The sequence below is a fragment of the Amblyraja radiata genome, chromosome 34 (assembly GCF_010909765.2).
Source record: "Amblyraja radiata isolate CabotCenter1 chromosome 34, sAmbRad1.1.pri, whole genome shotgun sequence".
Taxonomy (NCBI): Eukaryota; Metazoa; Chordata; class Chondrichthyes; order Rajiformes; family Rajidae; genus Amblyraja; species Amblyraja radiata.
Genome location: NC_045989.1, coordinates 20,756,552 through 20,784,464, shown reverse-complemented (window position 1 = coordinate 20,784,464; position 27,913 = coordinate 20,756,552). Strand labels below are relative to the sequence as shown.

The window sequence follows — 27,913 nt, the reverse complement described above, 5'->3', positions numbered from 1 at the left end:
TATTAGGTGATTTTTCCTTTGACTTGAGATGTTATTTTAGAAACAAAGCCACATCTGTTTGGCTTGGGATTGCAATGAAGGCCTGGATAGTGGATATGGAGTTTAAGAAGGAACTGTGCAGATGCTGGAAAATCGAAGGTACACAAAAATGCTGGAGAAACTCAGCGGGTGCAGCAGCATCTATGGAGCGAAGGAAATAGGCAACGTTTCGGGCCGAAACCCGGAAGGGTTTCGGCCCGAAACGTTGCCTATTTCCTTCAGGGTTTCGGCCCGAAATGTTGCCTATTTCCTTCAGGGTTTCGGCCCGAAACGTTGCCTATTTCCTTCAGGGTTTCGGCCCGAAACGTTGCCTATTTCCTTCAGGGGTTCGGCCCGAAACGTTGCCTATTTCCTTCAGGGTTTCGGCCCGAAACGTTGCCTATTTCCTTCAGGGTTTCGGCCCGAAACGTTGCCTATTTCCTTCAGGGTTTCGGCCCGAAACGTTGCCTATTTCCTTCAGGGTTTCGGCCCGAAACGTTGCCTATTTCCTTCAGGGTTTCGGCCCGAAACGTTGCCTATTTCCTTCAGGGTTTCGGCCCGAAACGTTGCCTATTTCCTTCGCTCCATAGATGCCGCTGCACCCGCTGAGTTTCTCCAGCATTTTTGTGTACCTAGTGGATATGGGGAGTGTGTAAGAAGCAACTGCACACGCTGGTTGAAACCGAAGATAGACACAAAATGCTGGAGTAACTCAGCGGGACAGGCAGCATCTGTGGAGAGAAGGAATGGGTGACTTTTCTGGTCGAGACCCTGAGAAGGGTCACTATGATGATGGGGAGGTCAGTACCCATGATGGACTGGGCAGTATTCACTCCTTTTTGCAATCTTCACTCCAGGGGCATTCGAGTTGCCGAACCTAGCCATGATACAACCAGTCAATATGCTCCCTACTGTACACCTGTAGATGTTTCAAGAGTAACACTAGCACTTCAACTCCCTCTCCCATTCCCAATCTGACCTTTCTGTCCTGGGCCTCCTCCACTGACAGAGTGAGACTCAGTGCAAATTGGAGGAACGGCACCTCATTTTTCGCTCGGGTAGTTTCCACCCCAGCGGTATGAACATTGACGTCTCTCTCCATTCCCTTCCCAGTTTTCCCACTAGTCTTACTGTCTCTGCGTACATTCTGTCTTTGTCCCGCCCCCTCCCCTGACATCAGTCTGAAGAAGGGTCTCAACCCGAAACGTCACCCATTCCTTCTCTCCACAGATGCTGCCTCACCCACTGAGTTGCTCCAGCAGTTTGTGTCTACCTTCTGTTTCGAGAGAGAGATAGATTTAGCTCTTGGGGCTAAAGGAATCAAGGGAGATGGGGAAAAACCAGGAACGGGGTACTGATTTTAGATGATCAGCCATGATCATATTGAATGGCGATGCTGGCTCGAAGGGCCGAATGGCCTACTCCTGCACCTATTTTTCTATGTACTATGAGTGTTTGTTCACATACCGAATCTCCTCAAAGAAAACTAGCGATTTCCTAAACATATACATGCCTCGGTCGTGGACCAAACTGCATTAATTTAGGATTAGGTTTATTATTGTAATTTGTACTAAAGTATAGTGAGGTTTTGTTTTGTGTACTATCATATAATGCTCTACATGAATACAATCAAGTCAAACTCATGCTCAAACTCAAGCAAAGGGGAAGACACAGAGTGCAGAATATAGTTATCAGAGTTGTATCGCACCAGTTCCTTGGACAAAGTCCAATCTCCACTATGGGTAAGGGTGTACATTGACTTAGGATTGATAGACACAAAGTGCTGGAGTAACTCATCGGGTCAGGCAGCATCTCTGGAGAAAAGGAATAGGTGACGTTTCGGGTCGAGACCCTTCTTCAGACGGGTCCTTTTCCCCAGAGATGCTGCCTCATCCGCTGAGTTACTCCAGCAGTGAGTGACTTATCTCCGCTGTAAGCTGGCAACTGCGGTTTCTTCCGACACATTTTGACTCTGGGTTGAGTTGTCAAAAGCTGATCTCGGCTTTCTGACTTCAAACATTTTGTTGATGTGTGCCCTCCAAACCTCGGGGCAGCCCAACCCCCTCCAGAAATGCAGTCACAGGAGGCTGGCAAGTTGGAGCAGTGGCCCAGAGCTGCCTCTCTCCGCACCCTCTGGGCCGGGACAGGCAAATGCTGACTCCACAAAGATGGTGTTGGTGATCTCATTGGAGGCAGAGAGCAGACGTGAAAATACTTGTGCAGCCGCCGCCCGATGGTGCTGGGTTTTGTCCATCCCCTTATTGAACATGTGTGATTACACAAGATAAGTGATAGGGGCAGAATTAGGCCATTCGGCCCATCAAGTCTACTCCACCATTCAATCATGGCCGATCTATCTTTTTCTCCTCGCCCCATTCTCTTGTCTTCTTCCCGTAACCTCTGACATGATGTGCCATCGTGGCGGACAGTAGATGATAAACGATGTGCCTATTGATCCCCTGCTCTGGCACAAGTCCAGCACCCGGAGAAAACCCACGCGGTCCCACAGAGAACGCACAAGCTCCGTACGGTGACTGTCTGTATAACTCATTATCCCCAGCCTGTTCTTTAGACTTTATTATAGAGATACAGCGGGGAAACACGGTTCTTCGGCCCACCGAGTCCATGCCAGCCCGTGGTAGCCCCGTACACTAGCACTATCCTGCACACCAGGGACAGGTTACAATTTAAAATAGTCAATGAACCTACAACCTGTACGTCTGTGGAAGGAAACCGCAAACCCACGCGGTTGTGGGGGGAAGGTACAAACTCTGTACAGACAGCACCCGTAGTCAGGATTGAACCTGGGTCTCTGGCGCTGCTTCTTCTGTCGTGTGGCGGGCACAGCCTAAAGTTGTTGGACAACTTGTTCTATTTGATCTTACGTTTGTGCACGTCGAGTTGATTGCATTAGTCGAAGCAGGGCGGTCCACGTGAAGGTTGCAATCTTCCACCCCGGCCCTGGCCCTGTGTGGCAGCAACTCTACCGCTGGGCCACTGTGCAAGTGGCGGGGAGAGGAGTAATTCATTGGTGATTTGCCTGCAGATGGTACTTGCCTCTTTCAGTTTGGCATTTGCTCATTTATTCCGTATTAAGCAGCTGATTCCCCACACTGACAGTTTTATGGGGCCTTTCATTACAGCGGCTCTGACTGAGGTCATTAAACAAACTCTCGCTGCTCCAGCTACTGATCCCTACGTTCTCCGGTGACTGAGTACGTGGGGTGTAACCTCTCCTGAAGTGCCAGGATATTTCCACACCAGCACCTCCGGGAGGGGAGCCAGAACGAGAGGGGCCGGTCTCTAGACTCTAGACGCAATGATCCAACTGTACAAGTTGTTGGTGAGACCACACATGGAGCACCGTGTACAGTTCTGGTCGCCCTCCTACAGGAAGGATGGCGTTAAGTTGGAAAGGGTACAGAAGGGATTCACCAGGATGCTATTGGGATTTGTGGGCTTGAGTCATGGGGAGAGGTGGGATAGACTGGGAGTGTAGGAGGCTGAGGTGTGACCTTTACTGAGATGTATAAAACCATGCGCTGAATGGATAGGAGAATGTGGTTGAAAGGGAATGATAGATCAGCCATGATTGAATGGTGGAATAGACTTGATGGGCTGAATGGCCTAATTCTGCTCCTATAACCTATGAACTGCTGATGGGGTGAATGCATAATGTTTTTTCCCCTAAAGTAGGGGAATCTAGATCTAGAGGGCCTATGTTTAAGGTGAGAGGGGAAGGATTTAATAACATCCTGAGGAACAACCAGGGTGATGGGTGTATGGAACGAGCTGCCAGAGGAGGTAGTTGAGGCAGGTGTAATAACAACATTGAAAAGACAATTGAAGGGGTAGGAAAGGTTGGGAGGGATATGAGCCAAACGCAGGCAGGTTGGACTAGCCCAGATGGGGCATATTGATCGGCATGAACAAGTTGGGCCGAAGGGCCTGTTTCCGTGCTGTGTGACTCGATGCAAGTCTTCCCGGTGGTTTTCTCGCTGCACCTTTCACAGACTAATGTTTTTTTTAAGTTTAGTTTAGAGATACAGTGCTGAAACAGGCCCTTCGGCCCACCGGGTCCATGCCGACCAGCGATCCCCGCATATTAACTCTATCCTACACACACTAGGGACAATTTTTCCATTTACCAAGCCAATTAACCTCCAAACCAGTACTTCTTTGGAGTGTGGGAGGAGACCGAAGATCTCGGAGAAAACCCAAGCGGGTCACGGGGAGAACGTACAAACTCCGTACAGCCAGCACCCGTAGTCGGGATCGAACCCGGGTCTCTGGCGCTGTGAGGCAGTAACTCTACCGCTGCGCCACCGTGATGCTCAAGTTTTTGTTCTGCATCTCACTCTCAGTGACTCCTGGCATGCGCCCATATGCTGTGTATTTTGGTGTTCCCTCCCCCCAGCCCCGACATAACTATTCACTCCCTCCCATTCCAGGCTGGGACTGATGACAAGCGACCAGCAGGCTGTGGAGGTGACAGGGCTGGGCGGAGTGATGAGCCTGTCACGCACCCAATGAACCCGACCGGCTGCTCGTAAATAAATATCACTGGCTGTTCTCACCACCATCTGTATTTAGCTAAATCAGCCAACGAACCAAAAAACAAAAGTTGCTGGAAACATTGAACACATCCGGCAGCATCTGTGGTCAGAACAGAGATAAAGAGAAAATAGATTTGTTTTAACTTCCAGAGGCGCTGAAAGGCAAATGGATGGAACAAAGGGAATAGTCAATGGTGTTTTAACTGTTACATACGTTAATTCTTAACACAGTCCAGGAGAGCATCACCGTGGCCTCGATCAGCAAGTGGTCAAGAATTATCTACTGAGCCGCCTGCAGGTGGCGCCATGCTTTGCCGCCATGATCCAACTCCACGCTGTAGATGTCACGAGCGGTGCCCGGTCCAGGCTGTTGTTGGCCGTTCCGCCATCTCCTTCCTCTCCTCGCCCGTCCTTGGGGAGCCTCCCGCAGCCGATCACCAGGGCACGGTGGACAAGACCACGGTCCCCTCTCCTCTCTGACCCCACCAGCCTCGGACGTTACTGACGAGATGTGTCTGACGAGATAAAGCCAAGCTATTTGTAGATGAAGCATCTGGTAGATCAGTGATTGTTACTAGTTTATTATCATCACGTGTACTGAGGTACAGTGAAAGGCTTTTGGTTCCGTGCGATCCAGTCAAATCAAATCATACGGTACATAAGCCCCACACACGTGTTGTACATGTGTCCCACAAGCACTGTACATGGGCCCCACACGCACTGTACATCGGCCCCACACGCACTGTACACGGGTCTCACATGCGTTCTGTTCACGGGTCCCACACGCACTGCACATGGGTCCCACACGCACTGCACACGGGTCCCACACGCACTGTACATGGGCCCCACATGCACTGTACATGGGGCCCACACGCACTGTACATGGGTCCCACACGCACTGCACACTGGTCCCACACGCACTGTACATGGGCCCCACATGCACTGTACATGGGTCCCACACGCACTGCACACGGGTCCCACACGCACTGTACATGGGCCCCACATGCACTGTACATGGGGCCCACACGCACTGTACATGGGTCCCACACGCACTGCACACGGGTCCCACACGCACTGTACATGGGCCCCACATGCACTGTACATGGGTCCCACACGCACTGCACACGGGTCCCACACGCACTGTACATGGGCCCCACATGCACTGTACATGGGGCCCACACGCACTGCACACGGGTCCCACACGCATTGTACACGGGTGCCACGCACACTAAATTCTCACGTATGGCATGATTTGACTGGCTAGCATGCAGAACAAGCTTTCACTGAATCTCAGTGCATGTGACAATAAATAAACCAGTCTAATCCCATCTTTACTGTTTGTAAACTATCATTCCTGATTTTTATTTCATTCCTGGAACACGATTGGCATCTAAATGATCTTGCTGGTATTTTTAATTTGCTGGTTCAGAGTGGACATGGATCGGAGAAGGTTCTTCAAACTTATTGTGTAGTTCGAGAGCCTTGCCGTGACGTGATCTATCCGCAGTTGTCTCTGGTCTTTGTAAAGGGCGCCACAATGATCACAGGTTAGACGCTACTAGTCTGCAGCGCCTGTAAAGGAGGTGAAAGGCAAAAGCTGCTCTTTCATCACAGACTGGAAACTGACTGAATGACTGTGGTTGTGGAGATGACTGGTGTTCCAATTGGTGTCAGATTGTGGGCTGAGATCATAAAAGGCGTAGTCTTATTTTCCCTTGAGTCTTAATTGTAATTCCAATCTGTGATAATATAGCCAGTCAAGAGGCAAACGCCAATCAATTTTAAGACATAGATTTAAAATGAGATTGGAACCCGAGGGGCAACTTTTAGTGTTATGGTTGTATGGAACGAGCTGCCGGCAGAGGCAGATAGTATTGCAACACATTACAGTAAAAGGCACTTGGACAGGAACATGGATAGGAAGGGTTCAGAGGGTTTAGGGCCAAAGGCAGGCAATGGGACGAGCTTAGATGGGGTATCTTGATCAGCATGGGTGAGTTTGACTGAAGTTCCTGTGTTGCAAGACGTGATGGCTCTACAGCTGATAAAACGATTGCCTTCATATTTGAGGTAAGCTAGTTGTAGAATGGGAAATCAGTGTGAAGAAGGGTCTCGACCCAAAATGTCACCTGTCCATGTTCTCCAGAGAGGTGGCCTGACCCACTCAGTTACTCCAGCACTTTGTGCCCTGATCATAGAACGGGGACGGAGTGACTTGTGCACGAGTTTACAATCTTGCACTTGACCCAGGAATTAAAACCGATGAATTCTGGAATTCGCAGTAAGATCAATGCCCACTTGAAAGTTCTGCTTGAAAGCTTCAACTGTTATCATTGAACCATCCTCCCATCTGAAGGAAGACACACAAAATGCTGGAGTAACTCGGCGGGCCAGGCAGCATCATCTCTGGAGAGAAGGAATGGGTGATGTTTCGGGTCGAGACCCTTCTTCTGACATGAAGCGCTCAGAAGCGCCACCCATTCCATCTCGCCAGAGATAATAGACAATAGACAATAGGTGCAGGAGCTCCAAATTCTGCCTGGCCCGCTGAGTTACTCCTGTATTTTGTGTCTTATCTTCAGTGTAAACTAGCATCTGCAGTTCCTTCCTACACACTCCCTTCGAAAGGCATTTGAAGTTGATGTAATGCACTGTGTTGTGTGTGGGCTTGAAGTACAGTAAGCAATGTCGGACATCTCTGTTGTGCCAATTATTCCCGATTCCTAGCATGGGAGACAATCTGGTCCCACCTTCCGGAAATTCCTGATGTCTAATTGAATTGGTTTCCATTTGGAACCTGCTGTCTGCTGCTAATCTTGGTTTGAAAAAATTCTACATAAGATGTCAAACTTGTTTAGAATCCAGGTTTGCTGATGGATGAAATCACTCGGCGTGGAACTAATGAGAGGGAATCATACCAAATTAAAATATGATTGTTTGAAGGGCCCTGAGCCGATACATCATCTGTCAATTCCCACCACTGATTTAGATTTAGTTTTCGAGATACAGCGTGGAAACGGGCCCTTCGGCCCACCGAGTCCATGCTGCCCTTTAGATTACCTCTTCACTAGTTCGATCTTATCCCCACATTCGCATCCTACACCCTAGTAGCAATTAACAAAAGCAAATTAACCAACAAACATGAACATCTTTGGAGTGTGGGAGGAATCCAGAGCACCTGGAGAAAAACCCACGCGGTCACAATGAGAACGTACAAGCTCCACAAAGACAGCACCCGTAGTCAGGATTGAATCGGGGTCTCTGGCGCTGTGAGGCAGCAACTCTACCACTGTGCCTGACCTGCTGAGTTCCTCCAGCGCTTCGTAACTTTGTGTTTTGCTCAGGATTCCAGCATCTGCAGTTCCTTGTCTAATCTTTTCCCTGGTTTATTTTGAGGGCGCCAGTCATGACTTCAGTAGCAAGAGTTCTGCCTGACCAAACATTTAATGAATTAAAAAATGCACTTTCCCAGAATAATCCGGTGCATTCTTGTGCGTTCAAAAGTTGGAGCTCTGATGGGGCGTGTGTGTACAATGCTCTGCAGGGAGTGGTATTAAATTCTATAGAACATGAAGACACATGTTTCAATTGCTAATTGCTGCAGAGGTTGCTGATGTTTCCAGCGGAGGCAACACCACAGGCAACCTTGGTGCCTTCTCCTACATTGAGGAATTTGTTATCAGAGTTGCCATTGCTGGCATTCCCAGCCGGTACCTATATTGAGAGGTTCCCCACGTGATGAATGTGGCTCTGCTGCAGAAACTACACCAGTCACAGAGTGGAATGAAGGAGCTGGTTACAGTCTATGGCAAATGGAGTTGATCGCAAAACCGCCACAGGCGTTAGCACAGTTGCAGCTCAGACTTGCCCAGTACGGGCTTGTTGGCTTGGCGCTCTGGATGATGTACACCGAACTGGTGATCACTGCCCTGTCTAGCTCATGACTGCAGCTCACACTGCCTCCTACTGGCTGACTTTGTCATTGAGTCATGGAGTGATACAGCGTGGAAACAGGCTCTTCGGCCCAACTTGCCCACACCGGCCAACATGTCCCAGCTACGCTGAAGAAATGTTTCAGAAACAATTGGACAGGTACATGGATAGGGCAGGTTTAGTGGGATATGGGTCAAATGCAGGCGGGACTAGAGTAGATGGGACATGTTGGCTAGTACGGGCAAGTTGGGCCGAAGGGCCAGTTTCCACGCTGTAAGACTCTCGGACTCTATGATCCATATCCCTCGTGTTCTGACGATATCCTCGTGAAGCTTTGCTGCATCTCTCCAGTTATTGGCATCTTTCCTACAGCAGGGTGGCCAAACAAAGCAATTAGTGAAAGTGCAGGAGTTGAAAGGGTGAGAATAAACCATTTGCTCTCTGGAATGAGAAACACTCAGTGAGGCTTCACGGTGCCAAAGTTTGTCATTCCTCATCTGCAGGAAGACTTAACATCAAGGGTCGAGAGTGTTTCATTGTCACGCGCGCCAACAACGGAACAATGAGATTCCGACATTCAGCAGCTTAACAGGCCCGAAAACACAATATATCATATAATAATCCAAAATGCAATAAATGAACAACTGTGATACTAAGTCATCAGATTAGCGCAACACCAAAGACACAGTCCATGGAAGATCATCGTTGCTGAGGTTAGTGTTGTGCAGTGTTGGTTGTGGGCGAGAAGCTGTTCCTGAACCAGGTGGTCATGGGTTTCAGGCTCCTGTACCTTCTTCCCAATGGTACGAGTGAGATGAGAGCGTGGCCAGGGTGGTGTGGGTCTTTGACGTGACCTGCCTTTTTGATCCTATAGACCCACTCCACAGTGGGGAAGTATCTCCGTTTTTTGGTATCTTCTCCACGTTCTAGACAATAGACAATAGGTGCAGGAGTAGGCCATTCGGCCCTTCGAGCCAGCACTGCCATTCAATGTGGTCATGGCTGATCATCCATAATCAGTACCCCGTTCCTGCCTTCTCCCCATATCCCCTGACTCCGCTATTTTTAAGAGCCCTATCTAGCTCGCTCGTGAAAGCATCCAGAGAACCTGCCTCCACCGCCCTCTGAGGCAGAGAATTCCACAGACTCACCACTCTCTGTGAGAAAAAGTGTTTCCTCGTCTCCGTTCTAAATGGCTTATTCTTAAACTGTGGCCCCTGGTTCTGGACTCCCCCAACATTGGGAACATGTTTCCTGCCTCTAGCGTGTCCTCTTTTAACGTTCTCTTTTAAACATTTGCACTTTAATGTATTAGTCAGTGTGGGTCCCACAAATTGGCATCATCAAGATTGTCCTGTGTTTGGTGATGTCAACCTCCCTGGCGAATTTGTATAAAGGTGAAGCTTTTGTGTACTTTGTGCAGCCTTCAGAGAGGCCATCTCTCTCCTTCCTTGCAGGCAGTGATCCACAGTAGGTTGATGAAGCCATGGTCCTGCCCGTCCCATCCCAGGTACCCCCTTCTCCTGCTAACCCAACCTGACGTGCCGCACCAAACTCCCAGCCAGTCACGACTGACCAGGACCTTCAGCTGGGAGTCGTGGCTTGCGGTCAGGGTGGGATCCTTGGCTGATTTGTGGTTTTCCATTCACGTAGCTCCTTCTCCAGTGGACAGGCCATCTTCCTGCCAACTCCAGCACTGCTTTCTCAGGCTAGTAGTGGCTCGTTATTCTTAAACCAGGGCACCTCCACCAAATCACACCAGCAGATGCGGTGACCTCATGCACTACCGCCTTTGTTTTCAGGCAGCCCTTGCACTAATATCTTATACTTTACTTTAGACTGCAGAGACACAGCGTGGAAACAGGCCCTTCGGCCCACTGAGTCTGTGCCGACCAGCGACCCCCACACACTAGCAATATCCTACACATTAGGGACAATTTACAATTACCCAAAGCCAACTGCCCTACAAACCGGTACGTCTTGGGTAGGTGGGAGGAAACCGAAGCACCCGGAGACAACCCACGTGGTCACAGGGTGAGCGGACAAACTCTGTAAAGACAGCACCTGAGGTCCGGATCGAACCCGGGCCTCTGGCGCTGTGAGGCAGCAACTCTGCTAGAGAGTAGCGGCATTGGTGAGCTTTCTTTGCGATCTTATCATTGGTTATTGACTTCCATTGCTAACTGATTAGTGAAGGCGCACAATTTATGATCTAAGAACACGGAGCTCTGTGTGTATTGGTTCCTGGCCCTTGGACTTCTCAGTAAAAGGAAACGGAATGATGGAGGCGTGTAATGCGATCGCAACTCTCCGTTACAAAGAGAGCTGCCGTTGTTTAGCATCATGCATCTGTAAAACTAATCGTCGATTAGTCTCCACTTCGTCAGTTTACTCTGGTGGACAAATGATGATCAACATATGATGAGCATTTTGTGTCTATCTTTGGTATAAACCAGCATCTGCATTTCCTGTTTCTAGCGTTGTTGGGGTTTTTTGTGATTGCATCAATGTGTTGGGTCCAAGACAGATCTTCAAAGATATGCACGCCCAGGAACTTGAAATTGCTGATTCTCTCCCCCACCGTCTCCCGATGTAGACAGTTTATGTATGGGACCAATAGAAAACCATACAGCCTTTGTCATCCTCACTGTAGCTTCAGGATTAACTAAACCTTAGTCATGGATTAATGACTTCCAGTTGCAGTGTGTGCATTTGGAGACGGATATCAGGATTATTGGCTCCTTTTCACTGAAATGAGTCCGTCTCACCTATTATCTGCGTTTCAATCAAATTCTGCTGGTATCCAGAGCACATAGGTCTAAGGTGATGGAGGAAAGATTTAATAGGAACCTGAGGGGTAACTTATTCACGCAGAGAGTGATAGGTGTGTGCAACGAGCTGCTGGAAGGGGCAGGTATTATTGCAACTTGTAAGAGACATTTAGACAAGTACATGGATTGGATAGCTTTAAAGGGATATGGGCCAAATGCAGGCAGGTGGGATAGTGAAGATGGGACATGTTGGCCGCTGTGGGCAAGTTGGGCCGAAGGGCCTGTTTCCACGCTGTGAGACTCTGTGCCGTTGTCGATCCTGAATCAGTTTAGAAAATGTTGCTGCATCAATATCTCAATGGTGTTTTTATCGACACGTATGGCAAACACACAGTGACATTTTTATCGTACAAACAGTCCAGTAGAGAAGTGCCGTACCCAAGCATAACCTTGATTTAGTAAATTGTATGTAAATAGTCTCTGATCCCGCATGCCAGAGGCTTTCAAAGTCCAGTCCGCACTCTAGCTCTTGCAGGCCCCAGGCTAATGCTGGGGATCGGGGTTTCGCCATCCTTGGACGCGACATCTCTCTCCTCGCCCGTCCTCCTTTGTGCACTTTGGGTGCGGAAACAGGCCCTTCGGCCCCCCGCGTCCATGCCGACCAGCAAACCTCGTGCACTAGTACTATCCTACACACTAGGGATAATTTACAATTTTTACTAAAGCCAATTAACCTGCAAACCTGTACGTCTTTGGAGTGTGGGAGGAAACCGGAGCACCCGGAGAAAACCCCGTCATGTCATGGGGGGGGAGCGTACAAACCCTGTACAGACAGCACCCGTAGTCAGGATGGAACCCGGGTCTCTGGTGCCTCATCAGCAACAATGATGAGTCGGCCTACAGGGAGGAGGTCCAGCACTTAGCAGCATGGTGCGCTGACAACAACCTGGCCCTTAACTCCAAGAAGACCAAGGAGCTCATTGTAGACTTCAGGAAGTCCAGGGGCGGCACGCACACCCCCATCCACATTAACGGGACGGAGGTGGAACGTGTTTCTAGCTTCAGGTTCCTGGGAGTCAACATCTCCGATTACCTCTCTTGGACCCACAATACCTCAACTCTGATCAAGAAGGCTCACCAGCGTCTCTTCTTCCTGAGGAGACTGAAGAAGGTCCATCTGTCTCCTCAGATCCTGGTGAACTTCTACCGCTGCACCATCGAGAGCATCCTTACCAACTGCATCACAGTATGGTATGGCAACTGCTCTGTCTCCGACCGGAAGGCATTGCAGAGGGTGGTGAAAATTGCCCAACGCATCACCGGTTCCTCGCTCCCCTCCATTGAGTCTGTCCAAAGCAAGCGTTGTCTGCGGAGGGCGCTCAGCATCGCCAAGGACTGCTCTTACCCCAACCATGGACTGTTTACCCTCCTACCATCCGGGAGGCGCTACAGGTCTCTCCGTTGCCGGACCAGCAGGTCCAGGAACAGCTTCTTCCCGGCGGCTGTCACTCTACTCAACAATGTACCTCGGTGACTGCCAATCACCCCCCCCCCCCCCCCCCCCCCCCGGACACTTATTATTATTTATTCAAATCATTTCCTATGTCGCTCTTCCAGGGAGATGCTAAATGCATTTCGTTGTCTCTGTACTGTGCACTGACAATGACAATTAAAATTGAATCTGAATCTGAATCTGAATCTGTAAGGCAGCAACTCTACCGCTGCACCACTGTGTGTTTTGTCCAGTGTTAGTCTACGCTCTGTGAGGCAAGTTTCATAGGGAGAGCACGTGCCATGGCAGCACTGTCGTACAAGTAATGGTTAAATGTGAAATGAGGGGGATGTAGTCGAGGTGACTTGACTGAATTGATCACCAAGCCTTTGTTCGTGCCACAGCTGATTTGTGCATTAACAGTGGAATGCGTTCAAAAGCCATTGAGATCTTTCCATGTCGCATGGAGATGGCCAAATACGTGCATCAAGTGAAGTGCAGGGCACGTTCTGAGGTTGGTTGAGCAAAACTGATTGGTACAGTGAGAGAAGGCGGTGGAAATGGGTCATAACAGCAACGTGGAAAGCGTTGGGTAAAGGAGACCAGTCCAACGCCACCGCAGACAGATGGGTCTTTTACGTTCTTCCCCCCTCCCACTTTCACTTCTTAGTTTTCATTCACAAATCCAGCGTGGAAACAGGCCCTACGGCCCACCGAGTCTGTGCCGACCCACGATCACCCCGTACAGTAGCATCATCCTACACACCAATTTTATAGAAGCCAATTGACCTACAAATCTGCACGGCTTTAGAGTGTGGGAGGAAACCGGAGCACCCGGAGAAAACCCATAGAGATAGCGCGGTCAGGATAGAACCGGAGTCTCTGGCTCTGTCATGCCCCTGTCCCACTTAGGAAACCTGAACGGAAACCTCTGGAGACTTTGCGCCCCACTCAAGGTTTCCGTGCGGTTCCCGGAGGTTTTTGTCAGTCTCCCTACCTGCTTCCACTACCTGCAACCTCCGGCAACCTCCTGCAACCTCCGGGAACCGCACGGAAACCTTGGGTGGGGCTCAAAGTCTCCAGAGGTTTCTGTTCAGGTTTCCTAAGTGGGACAGGGGCATTACTGTACAAGTGTACAGGTTTCGATCGCTCAACATAGGAACAGAGTCACTCAGTTGGAAAGGGTGCAGTAGAGATTCACCAGGGTGGTACTTGGTCTTACGCTATTCAGTTAGAGCAAGAGGATAGATAGACTGGTACTTTTTTCTTTGGAGTGCAGGAGGCTGATGTCCACGATCATGTGGGGCATGGGTAATGTGAACGCTCACAGTCTTTTCTCCTGGATAGCGAATACTAAAACTAGATGGCATGGGCTTAAGGTGAAAGGGGAGAGATTTAACAGGGACCTCGGGGGGCAACCTTTACACTTAGAGGGTCGTCCGCATCTGCAATGGGATGCCAGAGGAAGCTGGCGACGTGGATACAAATGCGATTTATTAAAGAAATTTAAGGAGATATATGGATTGGGAAGATTTGTGGGCCAAATGCAAAAGAATGGAGTTAGCCCAGTATGCCAACTTATTTGGCATGGACTAGATGGGCCGAAGGGCTTGCTTCCATGCTGTCTATGTGTGGTCACTGGCGTTCCAGTCCGCAGGGACATGTATCTTTGATGGAGAATTGAGATCTCTACATTTCAACCTCCCTTCCGTTGACTCCATTTATACCTCAAGCTGCCTCGGCAAGGCCAGCAGTATAATCAAGGACGAGGCGCACCGTGGCCACTCCCTCTTCTCCCCTCTCCCATCGGGGAAAAAGGGTAAAGAAGTGTGCAAATGCATCCTACCACAACTGGAGGGCGGTCCTGATCTACTATCTACTTTATTAGAGACCCCCGGACTATTTTTCTCTGCCTCAGAGGGCGGTGGAGGCCGGTTCTCTGGATGCTTTCAAGAGAGAGCTGGGTAGGGCTCTTAAAAATAGCGGAGTCAGGGGATATGGGGAGAAGGCAGGAACGGGGTACTGATTTGGGGATGATCAGCCATGATCACATTGCATGGCGGTGCTGGCTCGAAGGGCCGAATGGCCTACTCCTGCACCTATTGTCTATTGTCTATTGTTTATTTTTGATCAGACTTTACTGGCTTTCTCTTGCACTAAACGCTATTCACGTTATTCCCTTCATCATGCATCTGTAAAGTGTTGATGGCTCGATTGTAATCATGTATTGTATTTCCACTGACTGGATAGCACGCGGCAAACAGCTTTTCACTGTACCTCGGTACACGTGACAGTAAACTAAACTGAACTATTCTATATAATGGTTGTACATATTCCTTTTACTCGTAATTGATTCTCCCTCTTCCCCCTGTTCCCTTGTGTGTTGCAGTTTGCCAGGGTATGGATCCCCGATACAGTGGACGTCTGGCAGTCTGCGGAGCTGCTCAAAGACTACAAGTCGGGAGACACAGTGCTTCATCTGAAAACCGAGGATGACAAGGTGGGTCAGTGGGAGACGGCGGCTAAAGCACGGGGGCACAAGGAACTGCAGGGGCTGGAGTCTTCAGTAAAGCGCAGAGTGCTGGAGGAACTCAGCAGGCCGGGCAGCATCTGTGGAGGGAATAGATAGACAAGGTTTCGGGTCGGGACCCTTCTTCAGACTGAAGGAGTAAGGGGGCGGGGGAGATGGGGGAGGTGGCTGGAAAGGAGAGGTGGGAATGGGGCAAAGCCTGGCAAGTGATGGGTGGATACGGGGGGGAGGGGGGGGGGTGATTGGCAGATAGCTGGAGGTGAAAGAGAGTGTCAGATAGGGAGAGAAGAGGAGGAGTGAAATGGAGAGCTGGAGGGGGAGATATGGGTGGAAGGGGATGTGGGAGAAGGGGGGTAAAAGACAAACGGGTGGCTTGGGGGATGAATGGGAAGAGGTGGAGAGGAGTGGGTTGCTGGAAGGGGTGGGAGATGGTGGGAGAAATGTGTGCATACCAGGCAGTTAATACAGTGGGGACTTTATTAACGGGAAATAATTATATGCAGTTGTGCAGTTTTATGAAAGATATATTTATGATTCTACAGTTGCGTTTGATTGTGAACACAGGCACGAGTTGGGGTTTCTGATTGATTCCAAGGTGCACCTTCACCACCTTTCCCCCATGTTTAAGATGCTTTGGCCTGAGCTGATCTACTAATTTACAACCCAAGAGTCGAGTGCAGGCGCCCGTGTACTTGAGAGAGAGATTCCAAGGTGTAATCCTGCCTTGGGACACGAGTTTTCATTTTGATTGTAAATATGGAAAAACTGATTTATCTTCAATCCAACTGTCACAGAGTCATACAGCATGGAAACAGGCCTTTCGGCCCAGCATATCCATGCCAACCAAGCTGCCCCATCTAAGCTAGTCCCATTTGCCTGCGTTTGGCCCATAACCCACTCAACCTTTCCTATCTGTGTACCTGTCCAGGTGTCTTTTAAATGTTGCTATTGTATCTGCTGCAACTACTTTCTCTGGCAAGAGGTGGAATTACACACTGCCCCCAATACCATGCCTCACAACGCTAGAGTCCCAGGTTCGATCCTGACCTCGGCTGCTGTCTGTGTGGAGTTTGCACGTTATCCCTGTGACCTCAATAGACAATAGGTGCAGGAGTAGGCCATTTGGCCCTTCGAGCCAGCACTGCAATTCAATGTGATCATGTCTGATCATCCCCAATCAGTACCCCGATCCTGCCTTCTCCCCATATCCCCTGACTCCGCTATCTTTAAGAGCCCTATCTAGCTCTCTCTTGAAAGCATCCAGAGAACCGGCCTCCACCGCCCTCTGAGGCAGAAAATTCCACAAACTTTGTGGGTTTTCTCCGGGTGCTCCGGCTTCCTCCCACATCCCAAAGACATGCGGGTTTGTAACTTAATTGGCTCCAGTAAATAGTCCCTAGTGTGAACGGCTGATCGATGATCGGCATGGACTCGTTGGGCCGAAGGGTCTGTTTCCATGCTTTTTCACTAAAACCAAAAACAAAAAACACAAATAATTAATCCAAGGTGATGCCAGTTCAATGGACATCAAGTATTTTCAATTCCCATAACCAAATGCAGATTATTTTTCTATAAACTAGAGCATTTATGCTGTGAGTCTTGCCAAAACTGATCGGGCATGATTTTAGCAAAGCTGCTTATGATTATTTATAAACTCCAATGCCATTGGGACCACTCCATGTAACCTGTGTGAATGAAGCTTGCTTCTTTCTCCAAGCAAACGCTTTGTCTAATGATGAGAAGTTAACCCTTTAATGCAGGGGTGGGCAACCTTGTTCTGCATAGTGGCCAGGACGCATGTCTGTGAGCATATGGCGGGCCACATCCATCACATGTATACCCGGATGGCAGGCATCAAATCACGTGTTCACAGACCTTCTGTGAACTCGTTTAAGAAAGAACTGCAGATGCTGAAAAAATCGAAGGTAGACAAAACTGCGGTGGAGGCAGCCTCATCCCTACATGTTTCTCCAGCATTTTTGTCTACCTTCGATTTTTCCAGCATCTGCAGTTCTTTCTTAAACAAGTTCACAGAAGGGGCGCGGCCGTGCCGGTGGCTTTGCTCAGGATGTGGTACAGTCAGCGCTCAGCGGGCCGGATGATTACGGGGGGAAAAGCTCCGCCCGCATTCTGCCCGGGGGCCGTAGGTTGCCGACCCCTGCGTTAATGTCCTGCTGTGGACAAATGATTTATTGCTGTAACTCTTGACTCAGGAGCCAAGTTAACAGTGTTTAATTGTCATGGCAATTGGAAAACTCAAATTCTAAGCTGCAGCTGTCACTTTTGACTTTAGAGATACAGGGCCCACCATGTGTACACAATCTACTGATCACCCTTAGTCAAGTCATTCATCACGTACACATACGAGATGTGCAGTGAAATGAAAAGGGGCAATGCTTGTGAATTGTGCAAAAAACAAACAAACAAACTACAAATAGAATGGAACAGAATCACATATAATTATTACACATTACACATTAGTTCTATGTTATTCTAGTTTTGCATCTTACCGGGCAGTTCACCAAAGACAATTAACATACAAACCTGCACGGCTTTGGAATGTGGGAGGAAACCAGAGCACCTGGAGAAACCCCACGCAGTCACAGGGAGAACGGTCCTCACCATGGTTGCTGTCTGTGAGGAGTTTGCACGTTCTCCCTGTGACCACGTGGGTTTCCTCCCACATCCCAAAGACGTGTGGGTTTGCTGGTTCATTGGCCTCTGAAAATTGCCCCCTAGTGTGTTGGGAGTGGATGTGAAAGTGAGATAATGTAGAACTAGTGTAAACAGGTGGCCAGCCTGGACTCAGTGGGCTGAAGGGCCTGTTTCCATGCTTTATTTCTGAACTAAACTAAACTAGTTTCTCTTGGCCCAGAATAAGGTGAGCAGGGAAAGATTTAATAGAAGTCCGTGGGCCGATTTCTTTCCCCACATGCGCTGCTAGAGAGAGTGGTTGAGACAGGTGGAAGAACAACATTTAAAAAGCATTTGAGCAGGTGCATGTGTGGGAAAGTTTTAGAGGGATTTGGGCCAAACATAGGCAGGTGGGACTGGTCTGGATGCGGCATCTTGGGGCTATTATTGTTGAGCATTGCTGCCAATGTTACAGCCAGCTCAGTGCAGTGGAGTGAGAATGTAATCTCTCCTGTACACTAACCTATTTCACATAAAACAAATTAAGATGTTTCGTCCTGTGAGTTTTGTATACAAATTCCGTTGACAAGTTTGTTTTGTCACAGCGTCAGAGGCCCGGGTTCGATCCTGACTGTTGGTGCTTTCTGTATGTAGTTTGCACGCTCTCCCAGTGACTGCGTGGGTTTTCTCCGGGTTCTCCGGTTTCCTCCCACACTCCGAAGACGTACATGTTTTACAATTCAATTTATTGTCATTTGGACCCCTTGAGGTCCAAACGAAATGCCGTTTCTGCAGCCATACATTACAAACAAATAGACCCAAGACACAACATAATTTACATAAACATCCATCACATTGCTGTGATGGAAGGCCAAAAAAACTTCTCTCTGCACTGCACTCTCCCCCCCGATGTCAGAGTCAAAGTCAAAGCCCCCGGCGGGCGATGGCGAATTGTCCCGCAGCCATTAAAGCCACGTCGGGTGATGCAAGGTCGCACACCGGGTCTTGGTGTTAGAGCCCCCGGCGTGCGCTCGCAGAGACCCGCCGCCATTCCAAGCCGCGCGGGGCGGTGCTGTAAGGCCCCGCTCCAGGAGCTCTTCAACCCCGCAACTCGGGCGGGAGAAGTCGCCGCTGCGGAAGCCCCGAAAAGCGGTCTCCCTCCAGGGACACGCGGGCTCCCGGTGTTACCGTCCGCCAAACCCGCAGTTGCAGCCACCGAATCTCCGGGGGTCGGGTCGCAGCAGCGTCCACCACAGCTCCACCCGCTCTGGACTCGGCCAGCTCCGCGACGGTGAGGTGAGTAGTCGGCACCACAGCCCCCGGTCTTCCTGTTGGAGGCCGCTCCTCGTTGCAGCCCCAACGACAACGGAGACCCGACAAAGAAAAGGTCGGGTCTCCCGTGCAGGGAGAGATTTAAAAGTTACCCCCTCCCCCCCACACCACCCCCACCCCCCCACACACATACCCCAACAAAAAATAACAAAAACTACATAAAAACATAGACATAAAATAATAAAAACGCAGACGGACTGCAGAGGCCGCTGCTGACGAGAGTCGCGCCGCCTTTTTGCAGGTTAATTGGTAAAAGAGTCTAAATCGTTCCTCGTGTGTAGGGTAGTGCTAGTGTATGGGGATCACTGGTTGGAGTGGACATGGTGGGCCGAAGGGCCAGTTTCTGCACTGTATCTCTAAACTAAACCAAACCAAGCCAAGCTAAAATGCTTGGCTTGATTTGACGGTCGATGGTGGTCGATTAGGAAAAGGGGAGATGCAACGAGACCTGGGTGTCATGGTACACCAGTCATTGAAAGTAGGAATGCAGGTGCAGCAGGCAGTGAAGAAAGCAAATGGTATGTTAGCATTCATAGCAAAAGGATTTGAGTATAGGAGCAGGGAGGTTCTACTGCAGTTGTACTGGTGAGACCACACCTGGAGTATTGCGTACAGTTTTGGTCTCCTAATCTGAGGAAAGACATTCTTGCCATAGAGGGAGTACAGAGAAGGTTCACCAGACTGATTCCTGGGATATCAGGACTTTCATATGAAGAAAGACTGGATAGACTCGGCTTGAACTCGCTAGATTTTAGAAGATTGAGGGGGGATCTTATAGAAACGTACAAAATTCTTAAGGGGTTGGACAGGCTAGATGCAGGAAGATTGTTCCCGATGTTGGGGAAGTCCAGGACAAGGGGTCACAGTTTAAGGATAAGGGGGAAATCTTTTAGGAACGAGATGTGAAAAATATTTTTCACACAGAGAGTGGTGAATCTCTGGAATTCTCTGCCGCAGAAGGTAGTCGAGGCCAGTTCTTTGGCTATATTTAAGAGGGAGATAGAAGTGGCCCTTGTGGCTAAAGGGATCAGGGGGCATGGAGAGAAGGCAGGTACAGGATACTGAGTTGGATGATCAGCCATGATCACATTGAATGGCGATGCAGGCTCGAAGGGCCGAATGGCCTACTCCTGCACCTATTTTCTATGTTTCTAAAATGAGAATACCCTGGAGGTCACCATCTTCTTTGTGCACATTGCTGGAGCTTGTGTGGACTGGTGGATGTTTTGCATCTCTTTAGTTCAGTTGCGGTGTGATAATCTGTTTATGTCTCTCATGAATGCGGCTGTTGTGCGTTGTGTAAATATTGGAAGCTGTTTTGAGTCCAGGGATCTAACAGTAGTCCATGAGGAAGCAGCACATCCCGATGCTTCGGGGTTTCAATCCCGCTGCGGACTCTGGGCCGCACAGGTCTGCTTCTTGGTTAAATTCATTCAATCAAAATGCTCAACTCCAACCGAGACGCCCCCCACGGTGCGAGTCCACCCACGAGTTATCCCGAGTTAAAGAAAAAACAAACTCGTGGTTTTCTATGAGATTCCAAGTTTATTTTCACGAGTTTAAACGAGTTCCCATGTGTATGTCTAAGTTTGCCGTTTACTTCTCATTTCTGCGATATTTAATGAAAACTAGGATAGGCATGGGAGGTAGGCCTGATTTATCCTGCTCTTTCTCTGCCTCCAGTTCCTCCACCCCGACTATCAGTCTAAAGAAAGGTCCCGACCCAAAAAAGACACAAAGTGCTGGAGTAACTCAGCCGGTCAGGCAGCATCTTTGGAGAACGTGGATAGATAACGCTTTGGGATGGGACCTATCCCATGTTGTCCAGAGATATTGAGTCTTTCCAGCATTTTGTGTCTATCTTTGAACAAGGGAGGCAATGTATCTTCACCCATGGGCTTGTGTTAAAGTGTGAGGATTGCTGGTCGGTGTGGACTTGATGGGCTGAAGGGCCTGTTTCCGCGCTGTGTCTCTAAACCAAAATAAAAGTAAACACTGTCCACTCACAAGGTTAAGATTCCCACCACTGCACCCAATTTATTAGTTAATAAGTTAACTGCACAGAAATATACACAAGCATTCCAACTCCACTGATGTACATAATACTTGTGGAGTGGTCCTTAAAGAACTCGTTGCTCTAAAGAAGGTTTTTCCCTGGTTTGAATGTCTGCTGCGTGAGAACTCGGTGTGGTGCGGACGAGGTGTGAGAGCCTATAGCGGGGCGCCGATGCTCACCACCTCTTGAGACCGTTGCAAACATGCATCTTCCCTCTTTGCAGGAAACTCAGTACAGGATCGATCCGAAGACTAAGGAGCTCCCTCCTCTGCGGAACCCCGACATCCTGGTGGGTGAGAATGACCTCACGGCACTCAGTTACCTCCACGAGCCCGCCATTCTACACAACCTCAAGGTCCGCTTCATGGATTCCAAACTCATCTACACTTACTGTGGTAAGTGAGCACTGGCTTTAATCTCACTCTGGAGCTTGACTTGAGCTCACGATGGGCGGATGAGACATGTTTGCATAATTACAACTAGTCAATTTCACCGGGTCAATTTCAACTCATTTAACTCCATAAGTTTAACATGTTAAGTTTAATGTATTGAACTCATTAAATTTAACATGTTTAACTTTTTAAGTTTAACTTGTTATATGTAACTTGATAAGTTTAACTTGTTTAACTCTAAATTGAACTTGTTTAACATGTTAAGTTTAACTCTTAGCGTGTTACGTTTAACTCTTAACTCTGTAACTTTAACTCATTTGTGATTTGGTTATGTTCAACACTGATGTCACAACACCGACATCCTGTAGCTTATAATATGTGGCACAATCTCATATCTACTTAGTTCACAAAGTGCTGGAGGAACTCAGCGATATTTAATCGGTCTGAAGAAGGGTCCCCACCCGTCCACTCCAAAATCCCGTCCATCGATTTTAAAAGTTAGATGTCGTAGCAGCCCAGAAAATGAATGTCCAAATCCTTTGCCTCAAACAAGATGGATGGGCAATCCATGCAAGACATTTCTAATAGTTTTTCTCCTGGAGATGCAGGATGAAAATGGATCTAATCCACTGGACCTTTTGAGTGGAAGTGAATTCAATGCAGTGGCAGAACAAGTCCACAGGCAATCTGTGCTGTCTGGTCGAATTCAGGGACGGAGAATCAGAGGACACAGCTCACAGTTCTCCTAGTTGATGACTCCATTGGTGTAACCCAGGGTGTGAGGGAGATCAGTTCAAAGCAACATGTAACTCGCAGATTGAAAGAAAGGAGGCTTTTTTAAATGGCCGTGAAGAAAAGCCCAGTCTTGTCAGGGCAGCACGGTGGCGCAGCGGTAGAGTTGCTGCCTCACAGCCCCAGAGATCTGGGTTCGATCCTGACTACGGGTGCTGTCTGTAATTAGTTTGTACATTCTCCCCGTGACCTGCGTGGGTTGTCTCCGGGATCTCCACAAAGGCGTACAGGTTTGTAGGCTGATTGGCTTGGTACAAATGCAAAACTTGTCCTAAGTGTGTGTAGGGTAGTGTTAATGTGCGGGGATCGCTGGTCGACGGGTCGAAGCCCCAGTTTCCGCACCATATCTCTCAACTAAACTAAACTAAAAGTTAGAGATAGAGAGATCCAGCCTTTGAAACAGGTCCTTTGGCCCACTGAGCTCACAGTGACCAACATCCACCCATTTGCACTCATCCCACTCTAACCTAATCAGCCTTTATTCCACCCATGTTGGTGTCACTATCCTCCAGCTTCAGCCATTCACCTGCACACAAGGGGCCATTAACAGCGGCCAATTTAACCCACTGACCCACACGTGTGCCTCACATTTTGATACAAATTCGCTGTCCTTCTGGAAATGAGGACCAGTGATGATATCTGCAAATTCACGGAGATGAGAGTTTGTAACGATTGTTCTTTGCATCGGTCGTGGAGACATTAATTAAAAATAATGCCAGGATTTGATGTCTTGTCCAATGAATGCACCCTTATGCTCACACGTTGAATATTTCCCACCTTGCAGGTATTGTCTTGGTGGCCATCAATCCGTATGAGCAGCTGCCTATCTATGGGGAGGATATCATCAACGCCTACAGTGGCCAGAACATGGGGGACATGGACCCTCACATCTTTGCTGTGGCTGAGGAGGCTTACAAGCAAATGGCCAGGTCAGTGCCCTTGGTTCAATGGACAGTGTATGGTTGGCTATGGGACAGTCTCCAGGGCCTGTCTACGGGGCTATCAAGAGACAAGAGTGTTTAATGGTCATGTATACTGAAGCAGATCAATTATATTCATTATGCCCCTGTCCCACTTAGGAAACCTGAACGGAAACCTCTGGAGACTTTGCGCCCCACCCAAGGTTTCCGTGCGGTTCCCGGAGGTTTTTGTCAGTCTCCCTACCTGCTTCCACTACCTGCAACCTCCGGGAACCACCTGTAACCTCCGGGAACCACCTGCAACCTCCGGGAACCGCACGGAAACCTTTGGTGGGGCGCAAAGTCTCCAGAGGTTTCCGTTCAGGTTTCCTCAGTGGGACAGGGGCATTTACTTACAGCATCATAATGGGTCTGTGAACACAGTAAGCAATATATAACATAATAAACGAACAAACTTAAAATGAATATGAAAATCCCCCAATATTAGGGCAATACAAAACAAGTCCTTAGTGCAATCATGCCGGTTTGTAGCTGGGAGTTTGGTTGGTGTTGTCTAGTGTTTGAACTCCCGGTTGTTGATGGGAAGAAGCTGTTCCTGAACCTGGAGATCACGGTTTTCAGACTCTAATGCATTTGTCCCGATGGCAGGAGTGAAATGAAAGCATGGCCAGGGTGGTGTGGGTCCCTGATCATATTGGCTGCCTTTTTGAGGCAGCACCTCCCATGGATAGATCACTTCAATGCCCCTGTCCCACTTAGGAAACCTGAACAGGTCAGTACCTGCGATGGACTGGGCAACTGATGTACTCCAACGCTGAGAGCTTTATTCTGCAGATAGACACAAAATGCTGGAGTAACTCAGCGTTGCAGGCAACGTCTCTGGATAGAAGGAGTGGGTGACGTTTCGGGTCGAGGCCCTTCTTCAGACTGAGAGTCAGGGGAGAGTGAAACGAGGGAACTGTATTCTGCAGACAGACACAAGAAGCCGGAGTAACTCGGCAGGACAGGCAGCATCGCTGGAGAGAAGAAGTGGGTGAAGTTTCGTGCCGAGACCCGCACTATGTATCTTGCCTTTTTACCTATTATATGTGAGTTTGACTTGATTATATTTAGGTATGGTAAATGTTTACATATGGACTAACCTCTTTATTCTACGATTGGGGGAGATGGATATTTACTGATCCCATGTATAATCTATTCATTATGTCATCCAATGTAATGTAAACATCTCACTATATAATGAGCAAATGAAAATCAATACATTTTTTAAATGTTGTATATTCGTGGCCGGACATGTTTTGAAAGAATGTCAAGTATTTTAAATAACATGATTGATTCTTAACCACCGCTTCATGGTTCAGACTTGATGGTGTAGTTCAAGGGTCTCCAATGAAGTGGATGGGAGGTCAGGACCGCAAGCTAGCTGATGAGCAGACGGTTCAGTTGCCGGGTCGGAGTTGGGAAGAAACTGCCCCTGAATCTTTTCAAACATCTGTACCTCTTGCTTGATGTGAGAGGGGGGAAAAAGGGAGTGGCCAGGGTGCGGCTCGTCCTTGATTATGCTGCTGGCCTTCCTGCGGCAGCGTGCGGCATAAGTGGAAGTGAGGTTGGTTTGTGTGATGATCTGGGCTGCGTCCACAACTCTCTTCAATTTCCTACGGTCCTGTATTGAGCTGATCCCAAACCAGTCTGTGATGCATCCTGATAAAATACTTTCCACGGCAAAGTTGGTGAAATTGCCTCACAGCACCAGACACCAGGCTCCATCCTGGTCTTGGATTCTGTCGTTGTGGAGTTTGCACGTTTTCCCCCCCCCCCCCTCCCATGACCATGTGAGTTTTCTTCACATGCTCTGGTATCCTCCCACATCTCAAATCTGGTGTGGGCTTGTACCTTAATTGGCCACCGTACAATTACCCCGAGGGTATGGGGAGCGGATGAGCAACTGTTGAACATAGAACATCTGAAGAAGGGTTTTGGCCCGAAACGTTGCCTATTTCCTTCGCTCCATACATGCTGCTGCACCCGCTGAGTTTCTCCAGCATTTTTGTCTACCTTAAACATAGAACAATTGTGAACGGGTGATAAAATGTGTAGGAAGGAACTGCAGATGCTGGTTTAAGCCGAAGATAGACACAACATGCTGTAGTAACTCAGCCGGACAGGCAGCATCTCTGGAAAGAAGGAATGGGTGACGTTTCGGGTCGAGACCCTTCTTCAGGCTGAAGGGTCTCGATCCGAAACGTCGCCCATTCCTTTTCTCCAGAAATGCTGCCTGTCCGGCTGAGTTACCCCGGCATTTTGTGTCTGTGAACGGGTGATAGATGGTCTGTGTCGACTTGGTGGGCCTAGGGGCTTGGAGTTTAAGGACAGGCCCTGCGGCCCACTGTGTCCATGCCGACCATCGATCACCTGTTCCCACTAGTTCTAGGTAGACAAAAGTGCTGGAGAAACGTTGCCTATTTCCTTCGCTCCATAGATGCTGCTGCACCCGCTGAGTTTCTCCAGCACTTTTATCTACCTTCGATTTTCCAGCATCTGCAGTTCCTTCTTAAACACACTAGTTCTGTGTCATTCCACTTTCGCACCCACTCACGACACACTTCGGGGGCAATTTACACAGGCTGATTAACTTACAAGTCTGTGCGTCTTTGGGTTGTGGGAAGGAACCGGGACTCCCGGAGGAAACCCACACCGCCACAGGGAGAACATGCAAACTCCACAAAGACAGCATCCAAGGCGAGGACTGAATCTGGGTCTCTGGCGCTGTGAGGCAGCAACTACTCCACGGTGCTGCTCTGTTTCCATGCCGTACATCTTTAAATTAAAAATTAACACATTTTACGCAATCAACCAGGTTGTATATGGGCCGAGCATCTTGTTGGAACAGAAAGCTCCAGCCCTTCAGGCAGAGTCCCTGCACTGAAAGTGAAATGGAAGGGAACGTTATAATGCCAAAAGCAAAGGTGGGACGTCGGAGAGGAAGGGGGAAGAATTGGAGGGTGAAGCGAGGGGTAAAATTGAGAGGATGTGGGAGAGAGAAATAGGCACAATATTTATGCAAAACTGTGTCGAATCTCTGTGACATTCTAAACTGATTCAGTCATACACAGTTCATTTATGCTGAAGAATACTCGGTATTGTTATGCCGGCAAACATGACTGTCAGCTGATGCCTAGCAAGACCCCAAGAACAGTAAATAAAATTCCATTGTGGATAGTCCATGTTTTGATGACATTGGTTGAGGCCCTTGTTCTGTCCAGGAGGAGTTGCTAGTAGCATATTGCCCCATTCAGAGTTGGCCTTGGAAACAAGGCGTTAGTTTAGTTCAGAGATACAGCGCGGAAACGGGCCCTTCGGCGCACCGCGTCCACGCCGACCAGCGATCCCCGCACATTAACACTATCCTACCTACATGCACCAGGGACAATTTTGCACTGAGACAAGGTCAATTAACCATGTCTTTGGCGTGTGGGAGGAAACTGAAGATCTCGGAGAAAACCCACGCAAGGTCTCTGGCACCGCAAGCGCTCTAAGGCAGCAACCCTACCGCTGCGCCACCGTTCCGCCACCTTATGGATCGTCTTCCGCCTCGTACTCCTAATTCTCAGACTTTATTTCATCGTCCATGCCTTGTGTGAACTCTGCTAGCTTCAAATCCGGTCTGTAATGTGGGCCCGAGTATCTTTTACATCGAGGACCACAGTGGCTCAAGGAAAGAGTTCTCCAAAACCTTGTGGGCAGTAACATAGAAAATAGGTGCAGGAGGAGGCCATTTGGCCCTTCGAGCCAGCACCGCCATTCATTGTGATCATGGCTGATCGTCCCCTATCAATAACTTGTGCCTGCCTTCTCCCCATATCCCTTGACTACACTAGCCCCTAGAGCTCTATCTAACTCTCTCTTAAATCCATCCAGTGACTTGGCCTCCACTGCGATCGATGTTAAAAGATGGCAGGGTGGGAGGGTGGAGTAACTGGTAGAGATGCTGTCTCACAGCGCCAGAGACCCTGGCTTGGTCCTGACCTCAGGCGCTGACCGTGTGGAGTTTGCACGTTCTCCCCTGCCAACGCGAACGTATTGTTCCTGCTGTGTCGGATAGAACTAGTGTATGGAAGATTGCTGTTGGGGGCAGCATCTCTGGAGAAAGTGCCTCCTGCACTTTGTGTCATTTATTGTACTCCACAGATGCCGCCAGATTCGCTGAGTTACTCCAGCATTTTGTGTCTCACTTTGTAGGGTCAGAAGAAGAGTCCCGACTCAAAACGTTGTCTATCCATGTTCTCCAGGGATGCTGCCTGTCCCGCTGAGTTACTCCAGCATTTTGTGTCATTTTTCTATAAAGGGGAAATTGAAACCATTACATTGTTCACATCACTCCTGATTTCTTTTGATTCTTTTTATGCCATTGTAGCAATTGTAAAAAAAATCTACGTAGACCCACCGAACATTGTGTGCTGCCTGTCCTGTTGGGAATGTTTTGTATT

At 48.9% G+C, this 27,913-nt stretch overlaps 1 protein-coding gene across 15 annotated transcripts in view; it reads left to right on the top strand.

The window, feature by feature from the left end:
- The window catches only part of myo5a (myosin VA), a 132,432-nt gene that overhangs the window by 25,078 nt on the left and 79,441 nt on the right, over positions 1-27,913 (top strand). For all 15 annotated transcript variants that reach the window (XM_033050429.1, XM_033050426.1, XM_033050428.1 and 12 more), the window contains 3 exons: positions 15,160-15,270; positions 21,546-21,717; positions 23,291-23,435. In XM_033050429.1, the coding sequence (XP_032906320.1) occupies positions 15,160-15,270; positions 21,546-21,717; positions 23,291-23,435 (428 nt within the window). The remainder of the gene's footprint in view (positions 1-15,159; positions 15,271-21,545; positions 21,718-23,290; positions 23,436-27,913) is intronic.